Below are 14,198 nucleotides of genomic sequence, written 5' to 3'. Positions count from 1 at the left end.
CAAGATGAGAAAGAGCAAACTCTTGAATCCTTTGGACTCTGGCCATCTTTAATTGGGCAGCTACTGTTTGGGCAAGAGCTTCAGGATGTGATTGACATGATTTGGGTTTGCGTGCCAAGAAATGGAAAAATTATGAAAGCAGAACTAGAACCAATAAGGGAGGAATGGAAAGAACAAGGAAAAAAGGGCAATTGGAAAGTTTTCCAATGAATGGGAACTTATTTCACTGCTCAATTTATTTAAAAAACGTATGGCGTTTTAGTGAGTAGCAGAGTATATATTCCAAGTAGCTAGCCTTACATCACATAACATTATTCTTCAATAAAATAGTGCAGTTTTGGATGATGATAAGAAAGAATTATGGCTTAAATATTTAAACAAGCTTAGAAAGTTAGCATTATTTTTGATAAGCATTGCTATGTATCAGTGAAAATCAATATATAGTAACTGATAACAGTCTCATGTTTTCCTTTCCTGATATATTGCAGATTTATTTTCATTTTTAGTTTTTGTTTATATCAAAGGATTCTGAGGCTTTTGTTGAAAAGTGCAGTCCAGTCTAAAGAAGAAGATATGGTTTAATACACGGTAGGAAGAAAAAAAGTGGCAGATTTATGGCTTGATTATTGACAGGAGAATCTAGATACAAGAAATCCATTTAAGTGGCATGTAATCAAAGAAATTAGTAAGTAATTAGTAAGTAAATTTAACCTGGCAAAAATGCAGTATTTCAGTTTTAACTGATTGGCCTAAGGCATAGTCAGCCCACTCGATGGCATATATAGCCAATTTTGGCAAAGCTAAGCAGAGTCAGACCTGGGCAGAATTTAGATGGAATACTACTAGGAAATCCCAGGGGTTTAAGACATAACAGTTACAGTTACACCCTGGTAACCTCCCGAATGGGCTATCGTAACATGCTCTACATGGGGCTGCCCTTGAAGAGTATCTGGAAGCTTCAGCTGGTGCAAAATGCAGTGGCATGGGCAGTTGTGTGTGTCACTAGGAGGACGCACATCATACCTCTCCTCCGTGAGCTGCGTTGGTGATCAGTCTGCTTCCAGGTCCAATTCAAGGTCCTGGTTTTGACCTTTAAAGCCCTTCATGGCATGGGGCCAGGTTCTTTGAGGGACCGCCTCTCCCGGATTATATTTACCCATCCCATCAGGTCCAGCAGAACAGCCATGTTGCAGGTCATGGCTGCTAAGGAGTTCCATCTGACAGGACTTAGGAGATGAGCATTTTCTGCAGTAGCACCTGTCCTTTGGGACATCAGCCCCCCTGAGGCGAGCTTGGCCCCAACCCTTATGGTCTTCTGGAAAGCTGCCCAGAGTCCCTCCGGTGGGAGGAGTTGGGCGGTGACAAATTTGATAAATAAATAAATAAAGCCCTCAAAACGTGTTTTTTTCACCAAGCCTGGGGATCCCCTAGCAGCAGGGAGCCCACGCATTGGCTGCATCATGTACAACAAGCTGATTTTAACCCTCTTGCAATCTTGCTCTTATTTACAGTATGTTTAATTATTTGCTTTAACTGTTTTTATAATATGTTTTAATTGTTGGTTTTATTGTACGCCACCCAGAGTCACCTTGTGTGAGATGCACAACCATATAAATCTGATTGATTGATTGATAAATAAATAAATAAATAAATAACCTGTAGTGAGTAAAAATCTGGACAGTTAGCAACCAATACAATTTGGGAGTAACGTCAGAAATTCTTGGGCCAACCAGATCACGAGATGTCATAGGAGATACAGGGACCTATAAAAATATTTCCCCAAACCAAACTAATGCACAATTTGGGGATCCTCCTGGACTCACAGATCCTGCTCAAATAGTAAGTGGCAGCTATTGCCAAAAGGGCTTTTGCACCATCTGGTGTGCCAGTTGTACCCTTTCCTGGACCAGGAGTCCCTTCTTACAATCATTGACACCTTAGTCATCTTGTTTTTGGACTATTGCAGTAGCTGTCCTTGTAGACCACTCAGAAGCTGCAGCTGGTCCACAGTGTGGCAACACAAGCAGTTGTAGGTGTAGCTAGGTACACCCATGTAAACAACTCTGCTATGTGAGCTGCACTGGTTATTGGTGCACTTCCAGGTACAATTCTCATTGGAATTGGGTAGCTATAACACATTTGAATAAACAAATAAATAAATTCAAGGTGCTGGTTGCTACCTTTTGTATTGCACAGCCTGGATATCTCAGAGACTGCTTTTCTCTCACTGTTTCTTCTTCACTTTGCATGATGTAGTTATATAATTCACATAATTTACCGGATGACATCATCACACATGTAATGTCATTTTGAAGTAATTGTGGCCTCTTTCAGATATCTTTGCTCTGAAGCAGACTGGACTGAGAAAGTCACCTACCTAGAATAATGCAGGGCTGAAAAGAAGACTGTTACTTGCAATAGACACTGTAAAAGAAAATAACGATTTCCCTGCAAAATGAGATTATAGACTTCATTCAGAATGTGTTCAGTTTTCCCTTCCTATGAGAATGAGTTTCCAAAAACAACACTGAAAACATTAAGCAATTTCTGCTGTTATTTCAAATTTTCTTTTCGAAATACTGCCATTGGAGAGTCCTTCCCTCACTGGAAAGCTGCTGGTGGTCCCAAAGATGTATTATTCCCCCCTTCTCCCAATCCAAGATGGATTCAAAGTTTTGGTAAAAACTTAGTTTCTGTTCTCTCTAAACAGAATTGCTTCAAAAGATCTCTGGGTGAATTGACTATGGTTTGATAATGGGCTTTGACTGAAGCAAATGGATACACTTAATAGATATGTTAATGTTACTTACAGTAGATATATTCTTTAAAAGATTTTATATTCTGTATTCACTGTGTTGTTAAATTAGTTTTAAAAAATTTAAAATGTATGAATTATTTAGTTCATAATTTGCAGTGTGCAATACAGTATGGAAGTAATGAATCAAGCAAATATTTATATATTTGCAATTAAATAAATAGTGGCTCGTGACCAACAATACCACAAACACCAACATTCTCAATTCTAGACACTCACTCTATGTCTAGTAGATGCAAAACAAACAAAAAGAAAAGGATAAAACAGCAATCCATGTAGTATAACGGGAAACTCATAACAATAGGAACCCTTGTCTTATGGGTAATACAACAACGATTTATACTAAATGTTTATAGTATATATGGGGTTGGCTCTGACAGTTACGTAGAAATGTTACATGCAGAACATTATTAACTAGGACTGCCAGCACAGACATATTTTGTCAATGCTGAAGTGGTTCCATTGCTTCAGAATTGTTTCTGGGCTTGTTCGCTGTTTATAACTGATTTTTAAATCCTTACCTGGCTTGCTACTGGGCACCTCAGGAGCTACCTTTTTCCATAAGAACCTCTCTGGTGGCTGCTAGCCGTGTCAGAAACTCTTCCCTGCGTGCCTCTGCCTTCCAAAGTAACCTGAATAGAAACTGGGACAAGTTTGATGGTAGTGTGCATCTAACAATGAAAAGTCTCCACAAGGAGATATAGTATCTTTGTTCTGTAACATTTTTTTGCCCACCAGGCATCATTATTACCGATGTATTACATGCCTTTATTAAAGTATGATACAAGTTAGAGAAAGTAATTGCAAAGATATACCCTACCACAGTGTTTCTCAATCTTGATGACTTTAAAATGGGTGGACTTCAACTCCCAGAATTCCCCAGCCAGCTGCCCTACACTGCCCTACAATATAACCAATGCGAACACATCCATAATTTATGCAAAACAGAGGACATAAGGGCAGACAGATACTGGTATAGTTATCTATACCAGTATCTAGGTGTACCAGTATCTATAACAAGGCTCTAAGTGCAAGCTCCATTAGTTTAATCTGGGCTCTAGTTCAAATAGAGAGCCAATAAAGAGACCCCTGTAATGGAAGAGAATGGGAATAGCCTAAAAATTCCAGAACAGCCCATACAGCACTGTTCTGGATTAAAATCAGGAGACTATTACAACAATACAAAGTGGGAAACAACCAAAGAATACACCAATAAAGCTGCAGTTTCTTCCATCATAAGTCCTTGCATCCTCTGAATGCTTATCAGAGTTCCAGCTATCACTTTAAGATCAGTAGACAGGTGCAGAATCAGCTGATCATCAATCAAGACTCCAACACTGCAGGAAGAAGAAATTGGGCAATCTGGGAGGCCAATAGAAGACAAGCACGCTAAAAGATAAGAAGGATGATTGGTTAAAATGTAATGAAAGAGGGGGCTTTATGGCAGCACCTAACTACTACAGTATTTTGGGGGGGGGGGCTGTTTTAAAAGTTTGTTCTTAAATTTGTGTCCTGAGGTAGTGTGGTTTTTATTTTCTTGATATTAGTTCTTGGTTTGTTCACTGTTACTTTTGGAACTGACTTTCAGATTGAAACATCAGTTACATTTACAAATGTCTCTTAATGAGTCTATATCTGTATGCAGGCTATACTTCTTAGTTGGTGAGATGTAGGCAACAGTACGTGGCTTGCAAGGAAGCTCTACATTAGGAATCCTTGCTTGTATAGAATAGTGTGTGCATGCTTGAAGTAAAACTGGGCTTTGGGTGTGCTTGTGGCATAGTGAAAATGTTCCAAAACTGCCAAGTGCTATCCTTAGTGTTAGAGAGGATGTTGCATGTGCAACAGATATGAGTAAGACAAGTAACCTAGTCTACACAGTCTCTAGCTTATTTAAAAAGCATTATGAGAAAGCATGAATTGACGGCCATGATGGTCAGCAGAGATCACTGTCTATCAAATGGCAGTCATGGCATATGGAAAATTGCAACTTGGAACATAGAGCTAAAAATACATTGAATAAATATGCCTTTCTTACATTGTCACGCAACAACCCATTCTTACATATGATTTCAGGAAACAATCATGAAGTAATGCTGAAAACTAGCCAGATTCTGCAGTGGAATCTCTAGTTAAAAACTCCTCTCCAATTGATTACTGCTTGAGACAAAGCTTTTGTAATGGTTGCCTATCCTAATAGACTCAGACTCACAAGCAGGTACTTAATTATATCTGATTTATTAAAAGAATAGTATGCAAATACAGAGAAAACTGAGAATGAGTAAAAGCGCGCCAAATACAAACTAAAAACCCTTGCCTCAAACGTAATCCCTCCCCTCGCCCTGCCGTTACAAACTCCCCCCCCCCCCAGGTGCTGGTAACCATTTCAACTGCTATCCTGGGAAAGTAACCTTGAACACATGAGATAACCCAAACACATTCCAACCCAGCAGCCAACAGATAACAACTCCCCGAAATGGAATCCTCCGCCCTTCCCAGATGAAACATGTATCAGTGAAATGACATGCAAAACGTTACGATGTACCAGCAACATTGGAACGGTGAACATGACAGCTTTGGTAACCTCTGAACATTAAAGGAAGAAAGATTATTTGGAAGAAATTATACTTCCCCAAATGCACAAAATATAGTGCAAGACAAAGAATAGCATACCACAACAGTGGCATTTCAATAACAATTTCCAAGATTTCTAATGAAGCTTTTCTACCTACAGAGAAACATGGTCTTGATAATGAATTGTCCATTGGTTATGCAACTATTTTAAACTTCTTTCTCTCTCTCTCTCCCTCTCCCTCTCAGCTGACATTGCCAACATTTCCTGTTGTTGTGAAGATTGGACACGCTCATTCAGGCATGGGAAAGGTGATCATGCTTTATATATGTATCTTGCTGAAAGATAACAGACTGCTTTTTAGAAGTTTGTTATGTAAATATTCACTTTAAACTCTCTAACAAGAGAGATTAAAACTTCAGAACAATGATTATGGAAATGTTTGAAGCATGTACCATGGTGTCTGTCACTTTGTATTTGCTTAATTTTAGGTATATTTGTGACTGTCTTGAGCATAGGTTTGTAAAACTCTGATAAAAATCAAATCATTTTAAGCTGAAAGATACTTCAAAGAGTAAAAATATTCATATGACTAAAATACTGTAGAAAAAATTGCTTGTTTCAGAAATAGAACGATTTCATATATTTTATGTTAGTTCTATAATTAGCCAGGTCCAAGCCTATTGATTTTACCTTGGGGCAAATTTCTCACAACTGTTTTTCAGGATTATTTTATTTATGGAATATCATGAACTATCCTACATACCTCAGGATGTGTAGGAAAGTCTTAGTTTTTAGTAGAACATTCAATCTGTCTATATAATTATATGTAACAGTCTCCAGATACACGTGATTGCGTTGTATTATAGCCCTCATCACTCCCTCAAAACAATCAATTCCTGGCTATGAATGATGGGTATTGTAGTACAACAAATGTGGAAGTTGGAGGAGACTGATACAGAGAGTTTTTTCATTTAGTCGCTTCCAATTCTTCATGACTTCATGGACCAGCCCACACCAGAGCTTCCTGTTGGTCGTCAACACCCCCACCTCCCCCAGGGACGAGTCCGTCACCTCTAGAATATCATCCATCCACCTTGCCCTTGGTCGGCCCCTCTTCCTTTTGCCCTCCACTCTCCCTACCATCATCATCTTCTCCAGGGTGTCCTGTCTTCTCATTATGTGGCCAAAGTATTTCAGTTTTGCCTTTAATATCATTCCCTCAAGTGAGCAGTCTGGCTTTATTTCCTGGAGGATGGACTGGTTGGATCTTCTTGCAGTCCAAGGCACTCTCAGAATTTTCCTCCAACACCACAGTTCAAAAGCATCTATTTTCCTTCTCTCAGCCTTCCTTATGGCCCAGCTCTCACAGCCATATGTTACTACTGGGAATACCATTGCTTTAAGTGTGCGGACCTTTGTTGTCAACGTGATGTCTCTGCTCTTACCTGTTTTATTGAGATTTGTCATTGCTCTTCCCTCAAGGATTAAACATCTTCTGATTTCCCAGCTGCAGTCAGCATCTGGAGTAATCTTTGTGCCTAGAAATACAAAGCCTTTCACTGCCTCTACGTTTTCTCCCTCTATTTGCCAGTTATCCATCAAGCTGGTTGCCATCATCTTGGTTTTTTTGAGGTTTAGCTGCAAGCCAGCTTTTGCACTTCCTTCTTTCACCTTCATCATAAGGCTCCTCAGTTTCTCTTTGCTTTCAGCCATCAAAGTGGTATCATCTGCATATCTGAGATTGTTAATGTTTCTTCCAGCAATTTTAACCCCAGCCTTGGATTCCTCAAGCCCAGCATGTCGCATGATGTGTTCTGCATACAAGTTGAATAGGTAGGGTGAGAGTATACAACCCTGCCGTACTCCTTTCCCAATCTTAAACCAGTCCGTTGTTCCGTGGTCTGTTCTTACTGTTGCTACTTGGTCGTTATACAGATTCCTCAGGAGGCAGACAAGATGACTTGGTATCCCCATACCACTAAGAACTTGCCACAATTTGTTATGGTCCACATAGTCAAAGGCTTTAGAATAGTCAATAAAAGAGAAATAGATGTTTTTCTGAAACTCCCTGGCTTTTTCCATTATCCAGCGGATATTGGCAATTTGGTCTCTAGTTCCTCTGCCTTTTCTAAACCCAGCTTGTACATCTGGCAATTCTCGCTCCATGAATTGCTGAAGTCTACCTTGCAGGATCCTGAATATTACCTTACTGGCATGTGAAATAAGTGCCACTGTTCAATAGTTTGAGCATTCTTTACTGTTTCCCTTTTTTGGTATGGGGATATAAGTTCTTTTTTTACAATCTGATGGCCATTCTTGTGTTTTCCAAATTTGCTGGCATATAGCATGCATTACCTTGACAGCATCATCTCGCAAGATTTTGAACAATTCAGCTGGGATGCCATCATCTCCTGCTGCCTTGTTATTAGTAATGCTTCTTAAGGCCCATTCAACCTCACCCTTCAGGATGTCTGGCTCTAGCTCACTGACCACACTGTCAAAGCTATCCCTGATATTGCTATACAGGTCTTCCGTATATTCTTGCCACCTTTTCTTGATCTCTTCTTCTTCTGTTATGTCCTTGCCATCTTTGTTTTTGATCATTCCCATTTTTGCCTGGAATTTACCTCTGATGTTTCTAATTTTCTGGAAGAGGTTTCTTGTCCTTCCTATTCTATTGTCTTCTTCCACAAGCATTGCTTGTTTAAAAATAATTCCTTATCTCTTCTGGCTAACCTCTGGAATTTTGCATTTAATTGGGCATATCTCCCCCTATCGCTGTCGCCTTCTGCTTTCCTTCTTTCTTGGGCTACTTCTAGTGTCTCAGCAGACAGCCATTTTGCCTTCTTGGTTTTCTCTTTCTTTGAGATGTATTTTGTTGCTATCTCCTGAACAATGTTGCGTACTTCTGTCCATAGTTCTTCCTGGATACTATCTACTAAATCCAGTCCCTTACATCTATTCTTCACCTCCACTGCATATTCCTTAGGAATATTAGTGAGCTCATATCTAGCTGATCTGTGGATCTTCCCTAATCTCTTTAGTCTGATCCTAAATTGTTCAAGAAGAAGTTCGTGATCTGAAGTACAGTCAGCTCCAGGTCTTGTTTTTACCGACTGTATAGATGTCCGCCACCTTTGGCTGCAAAGGATGTAGTCAATCTGATTTCGGTGTTGTCCATCTGGTGAAGTCTATGTATAAAGCCGTCTCTTAGGTTGTTGGAGATACAGAGAGAGGTATTACTAATAGTTAAGAATGACTAGAAATGGCTTTCTTGGAGAAATCTATTATGCTTAGAAACGCAGTGTCCATTTGTTCCAGAATTTTAATCCTTGCTTATTCTTTTTTCTTTTTTGTTTCCATATGATAAATACTTGTGGATGTTGAAAACAGGTCAAGGTAGACAACCATTATGATTTTCAGGATATAGCCAGTGTGGTAGCACTTACCCAGACCTATGCTACCACTGAACCCTACATAGACTCCAAATATGACATCAGGATCCAAAAGATTGGAAACAACTATAAAGCCTACATGTGAGCAAATAGATTCTGGGGTTGTGTGGTATTGTTGTTCTTCCATATTAAGATTGAATGAACATTATTTCCTCTGTTTTGGGAAAGGTAGGTAATCTATTCTTTTTAGCAGTACTGTCAATCATCAATTCTAATATGGATCTAAATTATTCAGAAATAAGAACTGAATCTTTCCTTTTCAACCATATGTATTAGAATAAGAGTGAGAACAAGAGGCATCCTGCACAAATACGAAAGAGTTATTCCCCTGGGAAATGTTATAAAATCACTTCCAGTATTTTATTTATGTATTCTGTACCTATTTTCCCCACAATAACAACCCTGTGAGGTGAGATGGGCTGAGAGAGAGTGACTGGCCCAGGGTCACCCAGCCGTCTTTCATGCCTAAGGCGGGACTAGAACTCAGTCTCTAGTTTGTAGCCTGATCCTTTAACCACTAGGCCAAACAGGCTCTAATTTATCAAATTTATCAATTTATTAAAAATTAATCAAATTTATGTTGTAGTTAATTTAAAAAATCCAAATGTATTTCAGTAACTTTCAACTGAGAAAACAGTGTACCGTAAAGCAATAATAAAACAAATAAATAGAGTATAGATAAAATATAAAAGCAAAGGTGTCATAAAAATAAAGGAAATAAGAAATAAAAACTACAGTTGGAGACACTGAGTAGGTTTATTCTCCAAAAGAGTATACTGTGGGCATGATAGCTGTCTTTGACTATCTGAATGGTTGCCATGGAGAGATGGAGCAGAATTGTTCAGTGTTGCTCCAGAAGGCAAGATAAGAAACAACAAGTATACATTCCAAGGAAGTAGATTTATGTTGGATAACAGGAAAACAATCACAGTGTTAACTGCAACTGTAGGACAGGACTACCATGAGGGATGACAGACTCACCAGCGGAGGTGGTTAAACAAAGGCTAGATGGCCATCTGTGAGGGATGCTCTAGTAATAGATATCTACACTGAGCAGAGGGCTGTACTAGATGATCTCTGAGGTCCCTGCCAAGCCTTACATTTTGTGATACTATGAAGAAAGGTTAAGCTGTCAAAATATGTTAAGTTTTTCTTAAAACAGGCCAAACAGGCAGATGGAACTGTGAGTGGCAGGGAATTCCCAAATGCAGGAACCATCACCAAGGACACCCTTGTCCTTGTGAATTTTAGGCAGGCCACCCTTTGAGACAAAGCATGAAGCAGGTCTTCAGCTAGAGATCAGGATACAACATATGGGAGAGTCATTTCCTCAGGCAGGACAGAAGGCATTTAAGGAACTTTAGATATAACAACTCTGAATTCAATTCAGAATCAATCATGTATTTATTTGATTTATAACCCACCTTTATTTGTATAACCTAAGCTAGTGTTCATAATACTGTTTCTCCTATTTTCCCCACAACACCACAAAAGCAAAAACCGTATATATAAGAAACTGCTTTTTCTCATATAATTTTTTTCTAAAAATACTATGCAGAAGCCGACAGGTTTTACTTATAATACTAGTTAAAAATTCGGATCTCATAGTGTAATGATTAATTGTATAGTTGTTTATGAAATTGGATAATTTAGCATTTCTATTTCTCCACAGGAGGACTTCTATATCTGGAAATTGGAAGACGAACACTGGGTCTGCAATGTTAGAACAAATTGCCATGACAGAGAGGTAAATAAGTTGTTCTGTAAGTTGTGTACTCAAGAGTTTTTATTGTTGTTTTCTCTGTTTTTAGCTTTTCCTTTTCATAACTTTTAATTTCTACTGGAATCAGAACCCCTGGAAACTGCAGAGATGTTAGGGCCGCTTCAGAAGCACTTAAATGCAGAGATTGCCAGGAGCAACTTCTGAAACAACTGCTTGAATGTGAAATAGTTGTGGCAGCTTTAGCAGTTCAAAAAGAGGTGTTTTGGGGCCACATGTTGCAAAGCACCCCTTCTGAAGAAGTTTCATGGCATTAGAATAGATACTATTTATTTTTTAAATGATACCTTGTTTTATTTAAAAAAATATTCTCAGAATGCATGCCATCAAATCAGTCACTGTTTTTTTTTCTACTGCAGTATAAAATTATGCTTGGATTTGCATGATGCTCCTAGCCTGGTGGGGCCAGTGGTACTTTTTTCAAAATCACTTTTGTTTTACTTTGATTTTTCACCAGGCTCACAATGAAAAGAAATACTGAGATTCAATTGCTGTAGTTCTTTACAACAGAAGTGATTTTTGAACAAACTCAATCACTTCAGTCAGTACTTCTACAGATGTTGAATTTGACATACGTCCAAAAAAGCCTCTTAGAAATGAAGCTGGCAAAAAATATGAGAAGCTGTTTTTTATGCACCATGAGATTTCCTCAGTGCTTTTCCATAACATTTTTTCAATGTATATTTTAGGAGTGGGGGTTCCTCAGAAAATTACTATAATGTCATATTGCAGCATTCAGAATGTATACAACGCCATCTTAAGAGTAATCATTTATTTGGTGACTTTAAAGTAAGCAATGTGAGAGATTAATGTAAGAGATATATTGTTATGCATCTTGGCAGATGTCTGTTTGACTATATAAACATACATCAGTGACCTTTAGCCAGCACTGCTCCTGGTACATGGGCTTCTATATGTTATCTTTGATTAGCAGACATACAATATTTTGTATGTTCATCTAAGAGAACACTGATGTATTGATGATATTAAGAGAAGTGTAGTTTAAAAATGAAAAATGCTTTGAACTAAAAAGCATAGCATATTATACATGATCCCCCAGATCTGGTTCATTGATCCTAAACTCTCTTGTATATTCTGTGGCCAAATCTCACAGCTTTCTGGAGTTTTTAAACTCCCATATTAACGCCTAAAATAGATATGCTATAGCTGCCTCATTGGACCTTTTGTATATTAAAAGAATATGACAGCTTAGACATATTCCAGCTACTGCCCTGTATGACCTTTTAGGATGTGATAGAAAGAAAAATACTCTGAATGCAGTCTAAACCGAAGCCATTTAGCTGAATCTCTGTTGTGACAAACTTATGTTTTTAAGCTAGTGGGAGCTTCTCTTCAAATTCCAGGTACAAGCTCTGGATTGATAGCTGCTCTGAGATGTTTGGTGGCTTGGATATATGTGCTGTCAAAGCAGTTCATGGGAAGGATGGGAAGGATTATATTTTTGAGGTACGATAAGTGCTTTTTCTCTGTCACTGCCATTATTTTTTAATTATGTATTTATTTCTTGGATTTTGAGGCCTCCTGACCCCCAAAAGGCTCTGGGCAGCTAACAGTTTTTAAAATAATATATCATTTAAAAAACAAAAGGAACATGACCACCTGGACAAAATCACATAAATAACATCCAAGAAAAAAATCACCAGAGGCTCCACAAACACCTTAAACCCAGGCTTGGGAACAGAGCCTGGTCTTAAGGGACTTCTAGAACATTTGAATGGTAGAAGCCATATGTCCCCCTTTCTCTCTCTCCTGTTACTGTTAAGATAGGAGTAAATTAAACTTTCCACCTCTTTGGGGGAGATAGGTGATTTAGAGTGCTGAAGTTCAGATAGTTAAAGCAAGCTATGTATCACAGTAAGTAACATTGTTTGTGGGAAAGCACAATCATACCATGAGGTGGTTCTGAGTGTATAGTCTCAGGCCAAATATCAAAATATTTGCATCAGATTTTCCTAAGCTTTTCTTTCTAAGTGAACTCTCCATTATTGCTTTGGGCACAAAATTGATGGGTTGCCCTTTCCTAAAACAAACCCAAGAAAATTACATTTTACATGAAAAGGGAAATTAAGAATACAGTCATATATCCTTTTAAGACATAAAATATATCTTCCCATGCTAAATATTAGTGTATGCTACTGATCAGTTAAATGTCTGTCTCTAGTGGTTTATGGAACAAATATTCTTTAATTCATAGAAAAGACAAAATTTTAGGGGCTATTTAACCAATAAACTGGGATGCATCTGAGCTTGGTAAATCTATGTATTGAGGAAAACAGACATAAAGTTGGCAAAGTTATCTAAAAGCTGTTAGCAGATAAAAGAGACAATGAATGACATTTCAGCCCTGGGAAGGGAAGGAGCATGGGAAAGAGACTCAAAATAACTTCCTAGATTCTATATGGCATAAAAAGGGGAAGAAGGAAACTCTTGCAGGCTTTCACATTTCTGTTATACCCTGCAACAATAAAATTAAGTTCCAGTAGTCCTTGTGATGTCTGTTTCCTGAGCTGGCCTACCTCAGAAGGCTGACACCTGTTTAGCAAAAGCAGAATCCAATTTAACTTGATCAGATTCTTGAGAAAATGAGAATATTATTTTACTAAGAAACTTCTTAGTAAAACTTGGAAGGTAGCCATAGGTGAGAGGAAGATGACAAATCTGTTGGCCTAAAGTTTTCCCAGGCAAACTGATAGCAATCCTAAAGTTTCAACTATTAACATTATGACTTTGCTACAATGTTCAGTCTTGCTTTTCTAGTTTTGAAAAATTCTTTCACAGTCATCAAGCTTATGAATAGGGATTATAACTTTTATTGTGTATCTGGGTTTCTAAACTTAAAAAATATTCTTGAAAAGCTCCATTAGTTTTTGTCAGCTCTGATTAGGGGGGAAAAAGTAAAAGAAAAGAAAGATAAGAAATAATTATATCCTACCCAAAATTCTTGATTAAAACTATGTACTAAATGTATAGTTTACTACAATAATACATTTACACCACAATATTATGTAATATGGTTTTCATCATCCATGTCATTCAGCCTTGAGGAAATGCAACTGCAATCTTTTATCTGTTTTTCATTTGTGGTAGAGGCAGCAAAGTATATAGTAGATTCCTGGTCTGCTGGTTAGCCCAGTAGCTCACTACTTTCTAGTTTCAACTCTGTCATTCAACTACAATTAACCACTGAAATGATATATCTTGTACTAGTTCCTATGAGGCTTCTTTGCCACATTAAAGCTGCATTCTAGAAGGATGATTTCATCAGTCAGGATCATTTATCCAACATGTTTTTAGGTTTTACAAATTGCGCAGAAGGGATATATATTACAGAGCAAAGTGAGATATTTTTGTTGGCAAGAGAAGCAATAATTCATAGAAATTAGTAATCTTTCCCATAAGTCATTGCTTGGTTCCAGCTTGTATGGATCTTCAGTCTAATACCTAACACACATGTCTTTCACAACCATTTCTTTATTAAATAAAAATGTTTGTAACCTACTATTCATCCTTGGAGATACCAGAGTGATTTCAGAGGGTAAATATAATTAAATA

At 37.9% G+C, this 14,198-nt stretch overlaps 1 protein-coding gene across 1 annotated transcript in view; it reads left to right on the top strand.

Moving 5' to 3' along the window:
* Positions 1-14,198, top strand: part of SYN2 (synapsin II) — a 148,626-nt gene that overhangs the window by 112,515 nt on the left and 21,913 nt on the right. The window contains exons 6-9 of the mRNA XM_063291840.1: positions 5,636-5,698; positions 8,784-8,926; positions 10,518-10,592; positions 11,990-12,092. Of these exons, the coding sequence (XP_063147910.1) occupies positions 5,636-5,698; positions 8,784-8,926; positions 10,518-10,592; positions 11,990-12,092 (384 nt within the window). The remainder of the gene's footprint in view (positions 1-5,635; positions 5,699-8,783; positions 8,927-10,517; positions 10,593-11,989; positions 12,093-14,198) is intronic.

This window comes from Candoia aspera, chromosome 2 (assembly GCF_035149785.1).
Source record: "Candoia aspera isolate rCanAsp1 chromosome 2, rCanAsp1.hap2, whole genome shotgun sequence".
Lineage (NCBI taxonomy): Eukaryota > Metazoa > Chordata > Lepidosauria > Squamata > Boidae > Candoia > Candoia aspera.
The sequence above is the reverse complement of the archived record's forward strand: the minus strand, read 5'-3'. Positions and strand labels throughout refer to the sequence as shown.